The 21,723-nt window shown below is 35.6% G+C and overlaps 1 protein-coding gene across 1 annotated transcript; it reads right to left on the reverse strand.

The window, feature by feature from the left end:
* Window positions 1-1,083: 1,083 nt before the first annotated feature.
* Window positions 1,084-10,226, reverse strand: LOC109082008 (leukocyte cell-derived chemotaxin-2-like). Its single transcript, XM_042748289.1, has 5 exons — window positions 10,167-10,226; window positions 4,696-4,968; window positions 4,517-4,607; window positions 1,545-1,690; window positions 1,084-1,385 (listed from the first exon to the last, which is right to left on the reverse strand). The coding sequence occupies exons 1-5, from the start codon at window positions 10,207-10,209 to the stop codon at window positions 1,219-1,221; spliced, it is 720 nt and encodes a 239-aa protein (XP_042604223.1). The 5' UTR covers window positions 10,210-10,226; the 3' UTR covers window positions 1,084-1,218.
* Window positions 10,227-21,723: the final 11,497 nt, after the last annotated feature.

The raw sequence follows: 21,723 nt of genomic DNA on the forward strand, positions 1-21,723 counted from the left end.
AAGGTAGACACTGGCATGTGGGCGTTTGCTAGCGGCCGAGTTTAATTATTCCAAATATGGTGAATGACTATCTTATGAATATTAATTAGGCTACGTGACTAGACGATTGCTATGAACGCCAGAAGACTACATTAATATTCATTAGTTAACCCTTTGCCATAGTACGATTCATCATATCGCTCATCCGAGACCAACCCAGTGGGACAACTTAAAGGGGAAGCGCACTATTATTCGCTTTGACACAATGCAGTTTTCACTTGTTGCATAGAGATCACGCCACAAATCTGCAAATATTTTCGGCTTTGTTTATATATATATATGTATATATATATATATATATATATATATATATATATATATATATATATATATATATATATATAAATAAAGGTATGCCCTATAAATATTTATCTCTATATCAAATTAATAGCAATGCAACACAAACTGTACATTGTTTAGATGACTGAGAGAGCACTCTACTACACAAGTAAAACGTCAGCCAAAAATAATAATAATAATAATAATAATAATAATAATAATAATAATAATAATAATAATAATAATAATAATAAAGTTCATGAGAAGAGCTTGAAAGCTAGAGGCATCAGTAAATATCATGTGGTGGGATGCTGTCATGTTGCTAGTCTGTCTGTGTGGTAGTTACCATTTGAAAAAAAAAAAAAAAAAAAAAAAAAATATATATATATATATATATATATATATATATATATATATATATATATATATATATATTTATTTTTTTTTTTTTTTTTTTTTTTTTTTTTTTTTTTTTTTTTTTGATTGGTGATTAATAGCAAACATGGATGCCAAAACACAAATGTCTTGATGTCTTCTCATTGAAACTACTATAAATAATTTAAATTCTATTTGCAGTTCATAGTCTGAGATGTCTAGTTTCACATCATACAAAGGAGTAAATCTCAAGATAATAATAATAATATATTTTATTGTTATTTCTTTATTGTTCTGTAGATTCATGCTGCCATCTTGTGGTACTTTATTTTCATTAAATAAATACTTCATGAAAGGATTACATACAGTATATATTATTTTATTGCTTGTAAAAACAGTCAGTTTGTCATGTTATTTAAATGAAGTTTTAATGCCATGCACTGTAAGTCCTAATGAAAGCATTAAGAATTGGTTTAACTGATTGAATGCACTGATTTAAACCCTGATTAAATGCATGAAGACGTCTCATATGAAGGGCGAGGGATCAGAGCCGTCACACATCTGAAGCTCCAGGTGTGAGGTGATGCCTGAGAAACGCTCCTGTAGGGGTAACACGTAACCCATGGCCTCTCCCTGAACTACAGAGCCAAAGTAAACATACGGACGGATGCTGAAGATCTTCACACAGTGCACTGAGGAAAGATAAATAAATAACTATGGGTCAAGGACAAAGAAGTATGTCTAGATCAATACTAGTTTAAAAGGCATGTGTCAAGTCATTAAAAATCTAATGTAATGAAATATGTTCCTTGATGCATGGTTATTTTATTGACAAGGACAGTAGCATATACCTTTGTTATAGAGTTTGACACCATCATACTGAACAGAGTCTCCCACTGCCCTCCCAACAGGACCGCCCAGGTTTCCCGAAAAAGGAGCATTGACGATGCCATAATCACCACACACAATATCCATTCCCCTGTGGCTCCCTCCATCACTGAGGACACAAGGTAAATAATGCGGCTCAAGAAAAGCAAAGGCAAAGCAAGAGAAAGTTACTGTTCTGGAAAACGCTTGAACAAGCAGAGAAATGTTTTGATAGCTCCACAGGAGCGAAGTGTTTACACTTTTCATGGAAATAAAATTATGAATGGTTACTTATAGTTGTCTCTGCACTTTGACGGCAATATGAGCACATATTTTAACTTTATAAAAAAATTCTTTAAAAATAAATCATAAATTAATTAAAAAAGAAAAACAGTTTTGAGCAATTAAATCTGTGAAAATTAAATACTGTATAAAAATACTGTGAATATAGCTACCAATAAAAAGTGCTGTTAACTCTAAATGGGATAGTCCACCCAAAAATGACCAAATGCCATCATCAGTTATGTACAGTATATATTTTGAAGAATGTTGGTAACCAAATGTTTTTTTTTTTTTTTTGGTGACCTTTGACTTCTATTCTATGGACAAAAACACTGAGACATTTCTCAAAATACCACATAGCAATGGTTTATTTATTTTTTTAAATTCTATAATAAATAAAAAGAAAACAGATGAAATAGAAAAAGAATAGAGCAGGCTACTGTTAGCCTTTTTCTTTCTTTTTTTTGTTTTGCTTTTGTTGTTTGTATAATAGATAAAAAGAAAACAGATACAATACAAAAAGACTAGAGAAGCTAGTGTGTTTCTCTCTCTCTCTCTCTCTCTCTCTCTATATATATATAATTAATATTTTTTTTTTTTTTAGAAAAACAAGCAGTTAGTAAATGAATAGCGTGCAAGTCTAAAAGGGGCAAGTTTCTTTTAAAGAATAGAATTAGAATAGAGAGTGCTAAAGTTAGAGGGTCAAATAAAGATGGTAGAGATGTGTTTTCAGCTGATTCTTGAAGATGGTAAGGACTCAGCTGTTGGGATTGAGTTGGGCAGGTCATTCCAGCAGAAGGGAACAGTTAATGTAAAAGTCTGTGAAAGTGACTTTGTGCTTCTTTGGGATGAACAATAAAGTGACAGTGATAGTCCAGCCTGGACAGAACAAGAGCTTGAACAAGGAGCTGTGCAGCATGTTACGAAAGAAATGGCCTGATCTTCTTGATGTTGAATCAAGCAAATCTGCAGGACCGGACAGTTTTAGCAATGTGGTCTGAGAAAGTTAGCTATTCATCAATCATAACTCCAAGGTTTCTGGCTGTTTTTGAAGGAGTTATGGTTGATGTGCCTAACTTGATGGTGAAATTGTGATGAAACGATGGGTTTGCTGGAACCACAAACAGTTCTGTCTTGGCAAGATTGAGTTGAAGGTGATGGTCCTTCATCCAGCAAGAAATGTCTGTTAGACAAGCTGAGATGCGAGCAGCTATCGTGAATGTTTGAATGTTGAGCAGCGAGCTCATTGGCTACCGATACAGGAGAGAACCAATCAGCTGTGCCATGTGATAATGATGTCATCATGTCATAGTGAGTTAGATCTATTGGACAGCGCCATCTAGAGTTTCATGCCAGAACTTTGTATTTGTGACTCTGTTGACAATTTAGCATGACCTTGAGTGCCTTATTGCTTTTATAAAACAAATATAAAAATGTTCTGTTCCTGGCTTCTGATCGGTTATCAGAGCATTTCAGCTGCACTAAAATACACAAAATAATAACAGGCATATGATGCAAAAACTGGTCTATCATGTCCCTCTGTTGTGACTTCATTGCCACCACAATGGAAAATCTTGCCCCATATATATATTACATTACATTTGTCATGTGTCAGCACTCTTGGATTCAACCCAGAACCCTAGTCCCTCTTCCTTCGCTTTTGCTGCCCAGCATGATGGACTCCCTGGTTCACCCTAGCACCCTAGCCCCCCGTCCTCCAGTTCTGTCAGCTCTCCAAGACGAGTTTAGTCGCCCTGACTCCACCTTGGCTCTCAGATCTCTCAGCTTTACTGTGGTTCTCCATCCTTTCAGCTCCACCAGGGTCCATCATCACCCCGGCTGCACCTCGCTGATGCTTCAGCTCAGTCTGGATACTTTATCATAAGAGAATTCACCTGGAAATGTTAAGGTGTCCTTGTAACAGTGTAGTTATACATTTAAGTACTGAGTTATATTAATTAACTATGTACTTTCTATATGGTTAGGGTTAAGATTAGGGTTTGGCTTAGGGTTACTTGCATGCAAATATGCATAATTAATTGTTATTATAATAGTAAGTACATGTAACGTGTAACAAGGACACCTTAAAATAAAGTGTTACCGAAATGTCTACAGGACCAAAAGTATCCATAGCTGAAGAAACTCTATAATTATATATTTTAAAATAGGTAGTGATTGTTTTATAAAAGCAATAATGCACTTATGTTTGTGTTGTTTATGTATATCCATGGCATGTACTACCTAACGACCTTTAGTTGTGATTAATTTTTACAATATACATAGCACAACTTCTCATACCTCATTACGTAAACGATTGCTATGTAATAAAATACACTCTCAAAAATAAAGGTGCTTTGAAAGCGATGCCATAGAAGAACCATTTTTGGTTCCACAAAGAAGCATTCAGTCAAAGGTTATTTAAAGAACAATCTCTTTCTTATCTTTTTAAAATCTGAAACAGAAAGATTCTTAAGATGTTAAAGGTTCTTTATGGAACCATTTAGATAAAAAGGTTCTTTTACGGCATCGTGAAGCACCTTTATTTTTAAGAGTTTAAGTTCAAAGTCACCAGTTATCCCAAGATATGCTTTGTAATTTGTGGTATTTAGTTTTTTTTATTTATTTATTAATTTATTTTTTTAGATGTAATGCATGATGGCTGTTTCTGAAATACCTCCTGGAATTAAAGCCACCACAGCCGTAGCTGTCACAAGCTCGCACTCTGTTATGATGACTTCCAGCACACAGAGCACTCCACGCTGCAGCTGAAAAAGGCCACAGGAGTTAGTCTGTCACATTTAGTTAAAAGAAAACATTGAACATTGCATCTAGTCAGAAAGTGCTAAATCAGACCTGGCATACAACACTGGCATGATTTCTCTCCCCGACATTTATCCTTCAGGTATCTGCCCTGACAGATGTAGATATTACTCTGACAGATACCTCCCATGCTGGTGCAGCCCATGTCGGTTCTTGGCTTGGCTCCTCTTGACCAGTTTAAGATCTCTCTGCCTTTTCCAATCACGGTAAGTCTCTTAGCAGGCTGGGCGATGTTCGTTTCCTCCGCCTGAGCTTTCCTTTTTATTGTTTTCTTGTCATTTTCAAAGCAAATACCCACGAGAAACACTGCAAGAAGCATTGAGGATACATTCTTTATAAGTATTTAAAATAAAACTGTGTTATACTGTAAAATAATATACAGTTAGGTCCATATACATTTGGACACTGACACAATTTTCATAATTTCGTCTCTTTATGCCACCAGAATAGAATTAAAATGAAACAATCAAGATTAAATTGTAGTGCAGACTTTAAGATTTAATTCAGGGGGTTGAAGTAACATACAGTAACATGCTTAAGAATTACAAATATTTTTATACACAGTCCCCCCATTTTCAGGAGCTCAAATGTAATTGGACAAATACATATAATCATAAATAAAGTGTTCATTTTAAATATTTTGATGAGAATCCTTTGCAGGCAACAACTGCCTTAAGTCTGGAACTGATGGACATCACCAGAAACTGGGTTTTCTCTTTTGTGATGCTTTGTCAGGCCTTTTCTGCAGCTGACTTCAGTTATTGTCTGTTTGTGGGTCTTTCTGTCTTTAGTTTGTCTTCAGCAAGTGAAAAGCTGCTCAGTCGGGTTCAGATCAGGAGATTGACTCAGACATTGTAGAATACTGGGTTGCTTTTGCTGTATGTTTTGGGTCATTGTTCATTTGTACTATGAAGCGCAGTCCAATCAGCTTTGCTTTGCATCTGACTGAATCTGGGCAGAGAGTATATCTCTACACACTCCTGAGTTCATCTTCTGTCTCATCATCACTAAACACCAGTATCACAGTGCCACTGAAGCCATGCTCATCATCACACTGCTCCATGTTTCACAGATGATGCTGTATGCTTTGATCATGAGCTGTTCCAAGCCTTCTCCAGACTTTTTTCTTCCCATCATTCTGGTAAAGGTTGATCTTAACTTCGGTCATCCAAAATAATGCTTTTCCAGAAGTGGTCTGGCTTTTTTTATGTTTTTTGGCAAAGTCTAATTTGGCCTTGTTTGCAGCTTGTGGTATAGCCTCTGTATTTCCTCTTGTGAAGTCTTCTCTTGATTGTAGATTTGGACAGTGGACAGGGCCTTCCTCCTGGAGAGTGTTCTTCTTCTGGCTGGATGTTGTGAAAGGGTAGATCTGTCACGAGTGGCCACTCAGCCCGGGGTCTGTGGAGCGGCCGCCATCTCACAAGGCACATCAACTGCCTGGAGATGCTGGCTGTGTTTTAAACAATGAAACACTTTCTCCCGGACCTAAGGGGCCACCATGGTCTCCGCTCGTGCCCCCTTTACAGGCTGGCACACCAGCATCTCCTGTGGGCCCAAGGGAAACTCCTCTCCTTGAGAGAAGGACACATCCCTAGGCACCTCAGCCTCGAGGCTTTATCTGTATGTCTTTCCACCAATTGCTCTGCTTCCAGTAGTTCAGGGTCCATCTTCTGTTAGTTGCCCTGTTCTGGCCGGGCCGAGTATGGTTCTCGGACCTGATAACCCTTCTCTATGGCTCTCCATGGGAGATTTCCGTCAGGAGGGACCTCCTCTCTCAGGCAGGGGCACCATCTTTCATCCCTGCCCGGAGTTGTGAAAACTGAGGGTGTGGCCCCTGAGGGGGAACAGCTCATAGCTTCCAGTCTCTCAACTGAGGTTGATAAGACCATCCTCCAGTCCAGAGCTCCCTCAACGAGGAAACTGTATGCCTTTAAGTGGATCCTGTTCACTTTTAGGTGCGGCAGCCGCCAGCTCGACCCAGATAACTGCCCAGCTGGTTCTGTGCTGGAGTTCTTGCAGGACCGGTTCTCTGCAGGGCTAAACCGCTCCACCTTGCAGGTCTACATGGCGGCCCAGACCAGCAAAAGCTTAACTATATGTGTCCAGTGTGAGCACTGGATGCATATGTTCCCAGAGCTGCCCAGTGGAGGAAGTCAGACCAACTTCTAAGTGGGGTCTCCCTGCTACTAAGCAGACCCTCAGCAGGTGGATTACGGATGCCATTTTTCTTTCTCTTTCTGATCTTCCCTCTTCCTTAGGGGTCTAGGCTCACTCTACTAGGGGCATGGCAGCCTCCAAGGCCTTTCTGTCGGGGGTCCCCATTCTCAACATCTGTAATGCCATGGGCTGGTCCACGCCACTTATGTTTATGAGGTTTTACAACCTTGATGTTCATGCCACTCCTGGCTCCTCTGTTCTCTCACCTTAGCTGTACTCTTCCACACTAGGCAGGGGATTTGCAAGACAGGGCATTCTCGTTCACACAGTGTTTCGACGCTGCTTCAGTTCCTGAAGATGCTGTGTCTCATTGCCAGACTTCCAGCATCCCTGCGAGCGCTTCCTTCTTTTACCAGAAGCTGCCGCTGTCTCCACCGCGCATGCTTTTAATCTTCCTGGTTGCTGCGTAACGTAACATCTTGCCACTCCATTGGACTGATTACACACATGATTCAGAGTGTGGTCACACTGAATGCATTCCCATAGCATTTCAACACAGCGTCTCGTTCTCTCTGGCAACAATGGCTACATACGTAACCTAGGGACATTTTTCTTTTCCATGGAGAGGATTCTCTGACCATTCACCGCTGTAGTCCTCTGTGGATATCCATGCCTTTTTAATGTTGCTGAGCTCAATAGATTTAACATTAAAATAAGTGATAAACTAGAAGAGTTCATAAAAATAGGGCCCAATGTACTGAGTGATTTTCTGTGTGTGATTTTTCACACATGCTTTAGCTGAATCTTGATTACACATTGCATTGTGTTGTGTTTTATCATTAATGCACAATGTTAAGGCAGAAGTTACCAGTACCTTTTCCATTTTTCTACAGATATTAGATATGGAAGTGTAGTGAAAAGTGTTTAAATAATTAAAGAAACATATTAAGTCCTAAATGACCAAAAAGACTGAACCTTTTCCATTTTTCTACAGATATTTGTCTTGAAGTGAGGTGAAAAGTATGTTTAATAAAAATACTGATTTTAAGTTAATGATTTTAAGTTTAAATTTGCAGTTTACTGTAAAATACATACATTAATGTGAATATCAGTGCAAATATTGCAGTTTTGGAGGTTACTGTACAGTGCTGTCTATGCTTCAGGAATGGTTTGAAACCCCTGCTGTAGGGAACAGTTATTAGCAATGCTTCGTGGAAGTGGGCGATCACTGCTGAACTCTTTCGCTGTAGTTTTTGTTTCCGTGGTAACAGTGACTTCTGCGACTGCTGACACTGCCTTCAGGATTGTGGGTGTTATATGATTTCTGAGAAGCATATACTATCACTTAACAACATCAGAGCTCATGGTGGATCTGTCTTGAAAGGTTTTATACATAATAATTAAAAATCTGTTTCAATGGAAAAAAAAAAAAAGTGAATGGGATTTTACTGTTGAACCCCGCTGGTTGAGTCTATATGACTCTGTATTGTAGCACAGTTGGAACCTTCTATTGACTAATCAGCATTCAGGACTGGAACTGTCTGTTTTATAAAGTACAATAAATGCATGGTTATAAATCTTAAACCACATTTCTGTAAGATGCAATACAATCTGTAAACATGACTTAACATAAAAATATACAGCTATAATTTGGGTCGAATTTTGATTGTCTTCTGGCAAGATTAGTCGTTAATTTCTTTTCTCCAGGCATGAAAATAATGAATTGGCAGTCTGTAAACTTGGCATTCAAAGCCACACTGTGTTCTGGCAGTTTTTCAGACTGAAATGAGCTTTGCTTTTGTATTAGCGCCTCTGAGAGACCAATTTTCTAACATTTTCAACGAAATCTGCATAATAGTCATGCTATCTCAGACTTTCTTTTTTGGCTCAAAAAAAATAAAAAAATAAAAAAAAGTTGTTTTATAAGCATTTTGTAGCCTTCTCCCCCTCCACAACAACTCTGAAATCTCATTTAAATAGTGCGTCTTGTTTGTTTTGGAGCTTGTAGGCTTTTATTGCATAGAAAAGGACAGCATAGACATTCTTCAAATGACCTTCTTTTGTGCCTCATTGAACAAACAAAGTAATGCATTTTTATACAAAATAACATATGACTGACTAACCAACGATCAGCTTGCTTAGAATTTATTTCTGCAATACATCGTAAATATTGTTGTGTTCTTTACAAGAGGTTTGGATTTGAAAAATGTTAAAGACAAATTGCAATAATCTTTTGTCTAATGATCCATAACACACATCTATTCTTGGTCTTGTTCAACAGCATGTGTGTAATTATGAAAGTCAGTAAGTGGAAAGACTCATTAATCACAGCGTTATTGCTGCATTACTTCCTCAGTCAGCCTTTAGATTCATTTGATACCAATAAAATGTATCCACTCACAAGAATAAATCAGTACGAACACATATACATCACAGAGTGCTTTGCTATATATGCTGTTGGGTCATTATGGTCCTCTTTTTGGTCATTTAGGACTTAATATGTTTCTTTAATTATTTAAACACACTTTTCACTACACTTCAAGACTAATATCTTTAGAAAAATGGAAAAAGTACTGGTAACTTCTGCCTAAACATTGTGCATTCATGCTGAAACACAACACAATGCATTGTGTAATCAAGATTCAGCTAAAGCATGTGTGAAAAATCAATACAGAAAATCACACAGTACATTGGGCCCTATTTTTATAAACTCTTCTAGTTTATCACTTAATCATTTAAAGTTAAATCCAACAATGGACATACAGTACATGCATGTCAGATGAATTCTGTAAGCTTTTTTTGAAAAATCATGACAATATTTATTTCCATATCACTTTCCATATTAGCTCAAAATTTAAATTGATGTATTAATGGATAGCATGCTTTCTTTAACGGAAATTACATTTTAGAGGCATGACAGAAATGTGTTTTATTATTGCAGTATATAGCATTATTTAGTATGCATGCATGCCAGTTTTCCACCCTTTGAATGAAAAGTGCATTTTTGTTGCGGATTCTATTTTAAGTCCTCAGTGTAAATTGCACTGTTCTGATAAGTGGGAATATTTGCATAGGAAGTAAGTATCAATCATAAAATTTCTAGAAGTGTTATAAAAACACCACTGCATGTTAGGAAAATAAGTTGGCCATACATACTCTTTTTCCTGGACATAAAATCAATACATAAAAGGCATTTGTAAAGTAAAAAAAAAAAAAAAAAAAAACATAAATACAATTTGAATGTAAACTGTTAAAAGTGTCATTGGTTGAAGTAAGCCAAACTCTAAATTAAATTAGTTTCTAAATCACAATGCAACTGCAGATGCCTTGAGAGTCCGTCTACTTACAACATGCCAGGAAAAGGAAAGTCATGGAGAACTTCAGCAGCATCTTTTGAGATCAAACGTCTAAAAAAACAGGAATAGTTATACTGAATATGACATTGCAAAATATGGAATCAGTATTTCTACTGAATATTTACAAATAAACACACATTTTATAAATAAAGTAGTGCTAACCCTGTAGTGTAGAAGTCAGAGCAGAGCAGAATGAGCCCTGTGTCAGCAGAGGCAAACATCAGCTTATGTCACAAGATGAGCCTCTCTTTGCCAGTGTTGATACTGGCCTGTAAAGACATTTCCTTTTGCTTCATATGAGAGAACCACTTTTAGAAAAGAAATTTAAATATGAGGGAGATATTTTAACTTAAAATGTAACGTCTAATTAATTACATGATGTGTCGTTTAATTAATCAAATTAATAATTTGACAATTATTACACATTTGACTGTGAAAATACACACAAAAGATTATTTAATGCAATTCTTGTGTTAAATGAGAAGGTATTAAGTAGACATTACAAATAGTAGCTTTAGAAAGAAATACTTTATCTGATTTAATATAACATTTATTACACATAAAGGTTTAGGCTACAACGGTGGCTTTAAATGTATTTATGAGTCATTCATTTTTTCCATTCGTTCAAACGGCTGATTCATTCAGGTAGTAAACAGCTTTCTTTATGAATGGGTCTTTGATTTAGTGGTTCACATGATTCGTTCAAAACACAGGTTCATTCAGAAACTAAAGAATGCCGTGTTGCTCACAGACACACACTAGTTCTGCTGTGGCTTTAGGTAATATTTTTGTTGGCAAAACTGAGCAAAAACAGACAATACTGAGTTTAAAATATAACACAAATTAACTTCTTATTTACTGAACTGTTGTGTAAAATTTACACATTTGCACTCGTGCTATTCGGGCCAAACAGCTCTGTGATATTGCTTATCATCTGATATGAGACAAAACTCTTACAGGAGCGTTTTTGCCCCAATATCTTGATTTTTAGGGTATAATTGCATTTATGAAGTTGCCCCAATATCTTTTCATGTTTAAGATGAGGTACAATTGGGGGTGGGGCCAGTGCGTTAACTGCATTAAAATAATTTAATCGTGCTCTTTTTTCATAACTAATTAAAGTTAATGCATTAAACTGACATCCCTAATATATATACAAATGTTGGTTAAGGACACTTTTTTAGTACGATTGAGATACTATTATGTTTTTTATTAATATTTTTAATTAGTTTTATATATATATATAATATATATATATATATATATATATATATATATATATACATACATACATACATACATACATATATATATATATATATATATATATATATATATATATATATATATATATACACATATATATATTTTTGTAATTTTGTTGTTTTTAACATTTTTTTTTAAATATGTCTATATAGTTGAAATAATTAATTATTTAAATTTAATTATTTTTTTTGTAGTTGTTTTACTACAAAACTAAACTACACAGCTGTGAGAAATGTTGCTTTGGCAACTAGCTAAAATAAAATAATTTATATTTTATTTCAGTCAATTCTGTTCATCTGTTAACGAGGTCAAAATACAGAAATTCTTGTTAATAGCGACGCCGCTGGCCGTTATTTGAACTGCAGCCAGCAATGTGTGTATTAAATGTGCGTCCTTGAATGTGCAGTAATAGGTAATATCAAAGATATGACATATGTCAGATGCGTCTGAAATTGCAAAAAACATATATATTTATATATATTTAATTGTTTGATCAAAATTATTGCTAGGCACAATTTGGTAGTCGCTGGATATTGGACATGTCCCTAGTATCCCTATTCTATGCCCCTGGTTTAACCAAACACATAACAGGCATGAAATGTATTGGTTATTCCCTTAAAATAAATCTCTGGTGTTATGTCTGATCCATTTAGTGAAGGTAATGAGCTTCCAGTCATAATTTTGCATATATAAGGTCTCGTTCAAAGTATTGCACGCTGTTACACAATATATACGTCACATCATCATTAGCATCAACTTTCAAATAACCTTCCACTACTTTCTGTCCTTCGTCAGTATATTTTCTTCTTCAGAGAATGTGTGTGTGTGTGTTTAAAGAGGAGAATAATTGCTGCAGGGGGTTCTGGGAATGATTTGCTTTAGGTGTATAGATATTGTCTTTCTGTTGGACTCTAGGGGCTTTTGATGCTGCACAAACTGAATTTTAATACAGACGAGACACCTCTGCTGCACAGTTTAATGTCTTTATGGTGCGTGGGCTTTGACTGCACATGTGTTTATTGCAGAATGTTGTGCTCTAAAATCAATATGCATCCAGCGATTAAATTGGAAGGGGGTTATGGAGTCAACCAGGGGGTGCTGAAGAGAGACGGCACTTTAGTTAACCCAGATTAACCCGTCTGAGAGAGACAGTAACTCGACTCAAGAGCCTACCTTGATAAACATTTGTGCAAATGCAGCATGAAGATGTTGGATGAAGCCTGTGAAGGGGGTCACATGGCATTTCACTCAAGTTTGTTTGAACTGGCAAGGAGAGTGTGCAATGATGCTACAAGTGTTTCCTAGCAACAGTGTCCCATTCCTCCCCCTTCCTCCAACTGCAGCAATGCACCACTTTCCGTGGCTCTGAAATGCATTTCAGTTTTGAGACTCTTGTCACAGCCTCTCCTGGAGACAAGAGTATAAATAGTAAGTATATTCCAGCTATACTAGCTGAAATTTGTTTATATCGCATTCTGAAATGTGTCCGATCATAATTCAAAATGCATTGCAAATATTTTGGAGTGCTGAAGTACCTTCTTCCATCATCGCGTTTGTCTTGAAAGCCAGTTACAGGGAAATAGTTTGAAGAGAATGTTGGTGCAGGATTTACTTTGTAACTATTTGTAAAATTTACTAACAATTTCTATGTGAAAATAGTTCAAAGAAATTGCAAATAATACATCAAATAAATGTGACTTGTGTTTCAGGTAAGACAAGCAAAAAAAAGGTTAAATAAAATAAAATAAAATAATAAATAAATAAAATAAAAAATGCTATTTTCTTGTAAAACATATTTTAATAATGTTTGTTTAATTTACAAAAAAAAAAAAAAAAAAAAATTAAGGTGAGACACCCAAGGTGAATAAGGTAAAAAAATGAATAAATAAATAAATAAATAAAAAAACAACAACAACAACAACAAAAGATATCACCATATTTACCCAGTTGATGGATTAAGAAATTAATTTTTTTTTGTATTACATGTTTTCTGACATTATGTTTAAATATGCAACTGAGGCATTATCTAATTAAATATACACTAATTTGCATACATTTTAGAACAATATATATATATAGATATATATAGATATATATATATATATATATATATATATATATATATATATATAAAATTGGATGAAGTCAGGTTCAAAATTCGTTTCATTTTGTTGACATATTACAGTCAAAAGTTTTTAGATTTCTCTTTTTTATCACTCCATACAGTCAACAGCCAGAAAATAAATGTGAATATTTTTTCCCCACTTTTTTATTTATTTATTTTTTTTTAGAAATAAAATTTATAAAATCAAGCAATTCATATATGAAACAAATCTTCTGTAAAAGACTTAAGAATATAGTTAGGAATAAAACGGTAAAGAGATTTTTGGCTCAGTACAGGGGAAAAATCTCACTTTGAAAAAGAAAAAAAAAAGTGTATTTAAAGTGTATTTGCATAACTGCACATCTGCTTTAATGCCACAAACATTAGAAGGATCTCTTTCATCATGAGTATTGAGGTTCTTTTATGAGAACCGAAAAGGGCTCTTCTGTGGTATTGTTGCGTAAACCCTTTTCTTGAACTTTTATTTTTAAAAGAGTAAGTGTTGTTGTAATGTGTTGGCCAAGCATTTCAAGTCTGCATACTTGCAGAATGAATGTTTCTTAGCTAAAGTATGGTCATTCAGGTAGAAAGGACTAGTGACACAGGAAAGTGAAAAAAATATCTATATATTCATCCAATTGCTTATTGTCATAAAATCAAATTGCTAAATTCTTTTGACATACATTAGTCGTTGTAGTATAAAAAGTTTCAGGCTTTCTTACTGCAAAAAGAGATGTTGACACAAAACTTTGCTTCTGACAGAGGCTCAGAATGAAGTGGAAAAAAAATTATGTTTTGCATACATATGGGTGATCATGCGCATAAAACTTACTAAAATTATAAATGAACCTCAACAGACACATAAATAAAAAAAAGCATGCCATGACCCCTTTGAAAATAATGACTACATTTGCTGACATTCTGTTTGAGGAAGTGACAACAAAAAAGTATTTTTGACCACATACTGTAGTTCAGCTTTAAAGTGTATTTCATAACACTTGTGCTAAAATCGGCCTCATTAGTTGATCAAAGTCAATATTTGCAACTCATTTTACTGCTGAGATATGAGATATTTCTGAGTGAAAGCATGTTCAGTGAGGAAAAAAAGCAGGGTGCTTCTTGATTTTATCAGTTGATAATTGACTTCCTGAATATAATTGAGTTCCTGAAACGCTGCCAGAACCCCATTCTTTGAAATGTGGGCTGCCTTACTGACGTCAAATGAAAAGCAAATTAGACCACATTTTCATGAAAGATAAACATACATTTTCATTAGAACAGCATGCACTTATGAATCATGCACAGTAACGCCAGGAATTAATATAAAAGTATAAAAGGTTGATTTTGGTTTCATGTTGACTTTACTGACAAAGCAACATTACCCTGAAGCAGAAAATATTACATGCATAGTTTTTCTTTTATTTTTACACTTCCGGTAGGTGTAATCATCCTAAATACAGTTAAAAATACATTTAATAACCTTTTGCGTAACACTGCTCGACTGCAGCTGGACAGTGGCATCATATAGTCCTAACAGTCACAGACAGGGGGCGCCATTGCATTTTTAATCCAAGCAGAAGCAAGTGCTTTGTATTCTCCAGGAGTGCCTCCTATGGTCCAGTTGCTGCTTTGAAGTGCTAACTTGCACTCTCTGCAGTCTTTTCACTTGCTTGATAAACATTTTGTGCCATACTGAAGCTATCCATATTTGGCCAGTACGTGCTGACAGAATTATCATGCATCATATCTGAGCCAAATGAGTTTGATTGTCCTAGCAGAGCTGTAAGGTTATTTTTCCGTTTCCGTTATTTTGCCATATGCCCTCTCACTTTGAACTTCAATCATATTTGATCAAATCACATCACACAAGTAGCGCTCTTAATGAGAAGCACACAGGGAACTTAATTGACCCCAGTAGAGTTTGACACTAACATGCTGCTAAACTAACAGTGTGCTGGTATATTTTAGGTGAAATAAATTAGATTGAACTATTTTTATTGCTCTTTTTCACTTTGATCATCACATTTTCCCTGCTCCATATCTTTGGGGATTCTCAGTTGTGTAATCTAGGTCATAGTGGAATGTTCTGGTAGATGCTGACGGGTCTCTCTCGCTGCAGAAAGCTCTGTTTGATGGGGCTGGGGAGGTGAATGTCACATGAATCACAGTCAGTCAGATATTGAGCAAAGAGTGGGCAGACGGTCCAGATGGATCAGGTCATTAGAGAGAATATGAATCACTTATCAGACAGCTTTTGATGAATGCCTGTTTGCTCGCGGTCCGATGGTGGTGGTCAGTACTGTAGTAGCCAATTACAGGAACATTGTCAATATGTGTAGCTGGAGTAAACGAGGAGGGCATCGGGACAAACCCTTGGAGCATTTCATTCATGTATATCAATACAATTTGCATTATATTGAATTTCTTTCCATTTAACTGTAATATCCTTTTTTGGTAATTACGGCATGCAAATACAAGCATAATTATTCATCGGGCATTCTACCTAGATGCAATTTGTGTCTTTCATATACCTGCAAAAAACAAAAAAACATGTATGTTTATGTTTTTATGATGATATTTATCCTTACCTTTTTGGACACTTTGAATAACAAAATACAGGAATATGTGGGGTTTTTTACTTCTCTATATATGATAATGCATTATAAAATGATATAATGATTATTAAAAAAATTATTTTGTCTCCAGTTAATTTTTAAACCATTTTTTCCATCCTTTTCCCGTTTTTTTTTTAATTGAGTTTTGGATGGAAAATCCTCATAATGATGTCAACATTCCTTCAGTAACTCTTCAAACACATTTTTCATTATTTTTCTAAAGTAAACACCTGATAATTAAAAAAGTTAATATTTAAAAATCATTGACAATTTTGAAAACAATATCAATCAGTGTTGTTATTGATATTGATAATAGATAATAGAAAAAAAATTATTAAAAAAAACCTTGTAATGTCAGATTATTCTCAAATACTGTCAATCCATATATGATTTAATACAAAAATCATCTCATCAAACTGGCAAATGCATCTGTTTTAGAGAACGTCCCTCCTAGACCTTCTGGCTGACACGCATTAATGTGTGTGTGAGCAAACTCTGTCAGCTCTGTGATTGTGCTAGACTCTACATCTGACTAATTCCCACAGTCTGCGCTCTGCTTTAAAACACCATTCATTAAAAGAGCACCTAATTACAGCAGTTGCATTATCTATAATTATTTTCCCAGCCAACTTCCCCGATAAAGGTTCCTCTGTGCAGTCAAATATGCAATTATATTTATAGAACACCAGTAATTCACGTAATTAAAGTAGAGCCTTTCTTACAGACATCTATATATAGCGTGTAGAAAATGCCTCACATCGATTTTAAGCAGGAGACAATGATGTGTGCTCATGAAAGACCAAACACACACTTTTAAGCAACTTGTGTTAAAATTATGTGACATCAGAGCTCCTCAGGTTCACATTAGATGTGATTATTCATCCAAAAGATGTCCAAAATATGTTGAAAAATATATATTGTATAAATTATACAATTAAAATTAAAAATATATATATTTTTCAATTCCTCTCTGGTTTAATAAAGAGCCAAGAGTCATTTCTATTAGTTAATCTCATATCGTTCAGCAATAAAACAGCGCCATGGAAACAAGGGTGGGTCAAAACATGAAGGCTTTTTTTAAACCCCGGATGACGCAGTAAATCCATGCATCAGGCCTCTAGATGGCAGAAAGTCCACACCGATGCACCGCATCCAAACACCGCAAATCCAACTCTGAGGTTAATTACAAAGATCCCTCATGCGGAGAGCATGATTGCTTAAATATTCTTCAATAATAATAAAAAAGCCTGGCTATTAATAATCTGTTCATTCACATGGTGTTGCTGCAACTCCAGATTGCGTTTTGAATCTGTAGCTGAATAAAAGTATTTGTACTTTATATGCATATCATGCCTGCTATTATTGAAGCATTGCAAATGTTTGTTATTTCATGCAATGCTCAACTTTAAAGATGATGATGGACATCTGATGATGGATTTGCCATTAACTGGGATTAATAAATACTGTTATGTAATATTATGTCCCCAATGTAGGCAGTGAGAGCATGATGGTAAAAGGTTACAGTTTCAAAAGCATTCTGACTTCAAATGAAACATGTATGATTTCTAAACCAGCACATGATGTGTTTCCCCCTGGATAATATGCATGCACAGTCACTCTTTGAGACACAGTAATGCATTATGGGTAAGTTATAAGTCAACTAATGAAAGGCTTAAAGCATTCTGACAAGATAAAGCATGGTTGCGGTATACTTAGAGGTCATAGAAGAGATTTGTGGTGGGAAGTATAAATAAAACCTTTTATCATGGCAACAGCTTCATGATAGAGTTGCTTATGATAGAAATTCAAAAATAAAAAAACGGTTTATATATGAAAAATAATACCTATTTTTGTATAAGCCACTTAATTAAATACTTCACAAAGAAGATGCAAACCAAAAAGTGAGATCAAATAAAAAATATCAAATAATATTGTGATAATAAGTCAGTGCAGAAACTTTTAAGACTCTAAACTTGATTCAAAAATATTACATTTAATATTAAATTGTCATGCAATAGTAACTCGAGGCATTTGCTGACGTGTGCAAAATTAAGTAGCAAAACAGAGCTATTTGAACGTGCCTTTCTTATAACTGGATCTAGATGGAAAAGACAGCGAAAGCTAACGAGGGTCTGCAGCGTCTGCTTAGGAACCGTTACGTGATGAGCATGTGGGAGTTTTGATGGCTTATCGCTCATCTACAGGAGAGAGATCTCCCACACATGTGCCACCTATCTCTGCAGTTCATCCTGTTTGGAGTAAAATATACACTATTATCATGGCTCTCCAGAATGCCTAGACACGCCGCACTCAGACATATCCACTGCGGAACGATAGGAGAATAACAAACCTACTGGGGAGCCTCGGTCTACTGAGCATGAGCTAAAATTATATTTGGCATATACCCCTAGCTAGACATCTTCAGAAGCACCATCTTCACCTGCTCTAAAATATACAAATCCAACAAGTCTCAATATGTTCCTGTCTCCCGTGAGCTGCAGGTGATGCCAAAAATCTAATTATTTTCAAATTCTCTTAACTTAGCCTACACATCTGGCAGATGCTTTTATCTGAAGCTCCATGCATTGTATTCAAATTCATCATTTAATCAGGTCTTGCATTCCCTGGGAATCAAACCCATGACCTTGGCATTGCCAGCACAGCGCCGTGCTTTACTGGTTGAGCTACAAGAACACACAATAGTCCATTTTGCTCTCTGAAATGCTGCAATAATTAGTTATTTCACACGTGCAAATGAAAATATGAAGGCAGAGGGTAATTACACTAAGTAAAAATACCATTTTCTTAGCAATAGATGCTATTTACACTATGTTAAAATAGCATGATTTTCTGCTATTTATACAACTTATTGCAAATAGTGGCAATTATTTGCAGCTCAGTATTGTAGTTCATTGTAAAGCACACACACTATAAACTGACTTAACTATTTTGCTGCTTTTTAATAACTAGTAAGGTAGTTGTTAAGTTTAGGAATGGGGTCAGATTAAAAGATATAAAATATGGTCATGCAGAATAAGACATTAATATGTGCTTTATAAGTACTAATAAACAGCCAATGTGCTAGTAATATGCATGCTAGTTAATATAGTGAGAAGTGGTCCCTAAACTAAAGTGTTACCTTTTTTCATAGCTTTAGTTAACAATCATAATCATGTGTAATTCATATCTGCAGAACAGTTTTTATCTGGAATAGTGTGCATCTATGAATATGACTAGTGATACAAAATTAAACAAATAAAATAAAAATAATTGTTGATTCCAAGTTGGCTTCATACTATACACAGTGTGTTTAAAAGAAGAGAACGAGACCGAACAGGATGGGCTTCAGGAAGAACCGGTCTGAGCGAGAACACTTGAGTGACAGACTTTGAGGAGACACGCTGAGCTCCTTGAGGCTGGGCAATGACATTCGGTTAGATGAGCCACCTGGTGGACGCAGCCCAATGGGGGATTCAACAACGGCCCTTCCATGATTAATCACATTGTCGTGGATGACAAATGAACAGCTACCGCTGTAACCTACTTTAAAGTGCACAAAGAACCATGCCATTTCACCCCCTTTTTTTAACACAAATGGAAGCAGCCAATTTCCTACCCTTAAAAACATGACATATAAACAAGAAACCAGTAGTTCCGTGCATGCTTCCTCTTAACTAGTATTGCACTGTGCATAACAGCTTTTCCTTCCAGTCCAAGAGAAGGGGCTTCCTACTAACTGGATGCTAAAAGGACTCTCTTCAGCTCCATATGTTCCGTAGATTCACACTGCCCAGGTTCCCTTTTATGGTGGCGTTGTGACTAGAATTTTTAAAAGTATAACTTTATGTGTGCAGAATGCAGCAGTCACCCAACAAAGGTGCACAATGAAACATCAAGCTGTTTTTGTAGTATTAACAATATTAAGTTCGGTGAAAAAACACCTCTTTTGTAAATGCGGCCTATTACAGATTGTGCCTTATTCCCAAAAGCCAGCAATTTTTGAATGATTTATTTACTATGTGCCACTCCTGTAGTGATGCACTGAGGGAAAACGGCTTCTGATGTCACGCATTGCATTGATGAAACCTGGCTGCAGTAGAGCGGTTTTTGTCTGGTAAGATTCTTTAGCGTTTTGAAGCAGCCAGTTGGTCTGTATCACTGTCTGCACGAGTGCACATGCTTTGGCTTATCAAAAAAAAAAAAAATAAAAAAAAAAAAACACACAACAGGCAAACAGACTGCTCAAAACTCTCTCTTCTGCATAAAAGAGGTCAGCGTGAGCTTCCCGCGGGCTGACCGAGGGTTCTGCTGACACGGCCCAGGTGCTGGGGAAATCACCTGGACAGGACTTGGACATGTGATTCCTCCCAGCAGCTGTTCCTTCAGATAACACGATAAACTTGAAGCTGGCGCCTGCAGTTGAAAGTAGAAGAGAATCAGCATTTGCCACCGTAATTGAAATTTGCAGGGTAGTATAAACCAGTTACTCTCAACTGGTTTGCTTGAGGAAATCAAGTGGTGACCAAACATAGTACCAAGATTGTTTGATATACAAAAGCAAACAGTGTCTTTAAAATGTATTAAAAATTACAAAAAACCTGCATAGGCCAAATATACCAAATAATTAACATGAAAAATGCTGAATGGGACAAATTGCCAATTTAGTTTCTAAAAGTCTCTTGAATGGTTTCATACAAGTAATTATGCATAAAAAAAAAAAAAAAAAAAAACTTTATGGTCGACACAAACCGTGTTTACCCTTGTTGTAATTGAACATTTATTTTAAAGCTTAAGACTTTAGAGAAATTGACATGTTATGTTAAACAACCCATTACATGTCATTTTGCTAACTCATTATTAGGTAATAACATTAAGTAATGAGAAATACATTTTATATGTATAGAAAATTATGTATTTGTCCATAATGAGGTGCACATTTTGTTTCAGTATACTGTATAAAACATTTGGTAACACCATTTCTCACTGTTAACTAATTGATTATTAGCATGCCTATTAATAACATATTGGCTGTTTATTAGCACTTATAAAACACATATTCTGCATGACAATATTCTACATCCTTAATCCTACCCAATACCTAAACTTAACAACTACCTTACTAACTATTAACAAGCAGCAAATTAGTAGTTTGAGGCAAAAGTCATAGTTAATGGTTTGTTAATGGCAATAATTGGGCCTTAAAATAAAGTGTGACAAAATATTTCTGTAAATAATAAATCAGTGACCTGATGTAACATGTTTCCAAAATACACCAAAACAAATGAATAACCCATTTATTATTATTTTCGGTTTTATTTAGCATTGTTTTCCCTTTCGTGATTTTATTAGAACAGACCTGCAACCCATTTTTTAGTTCACGACTCATCCAAAAATAGACTCATTTTGCAGGCGATTTTATCAAAAGCGACTTACATTGGAATAAAAGTTTACATGTTATCAGTTCATGCATTCCCTGGCAATCGAGTTCATGACCTTGTTGTGGCTAACGCCACGCCTGACTGTTTTAATTAGGGTCAGAGTCTATTTTTGGAGAGGAAACGTC

Source organism: Cyprinus carpio, chromosome B21 (assembly GCF_018340385.1).
Source record: "Cyprinus carpio isolate SPL01 chromosome B21, ASM1834038v1, whole genome shotgun sequence".
NCBI lineage: Eukaryota > Metazoa > Chordata > Actinopteri > Cypriniformes > Cyprinidae > Cyprinus > Cyprinus carpio.

What these genes read in the sequence shown, in the direction of transcription:
- LOC109082008 (XM_042748289.1), bottom strand. Translation starts at nt 10,209, where the DNA reads ATGCTGCTGAAGTTCTCCATGACTTTCCTTTTCCTGGCATGTT. An exon ending in ATGCCAGTGTTGTATGCCAG is followed by an intron (nt 4,608 to 4,695) that starts GTCTGATTTAGC and finishes GGCCTTTTTCAG; the next exon opens with CTGCAGCGTGGAGTGCTCTG. An exon ending in GGTGGCTTTAATTCCAGGAG is followed by an intron (nt 1,691 to 4,516) that starts GTATTTCAGAAA and finishes TTGTGTCCTCAG; the next exon opens with TGATGGAGGGAGCCACAGGG.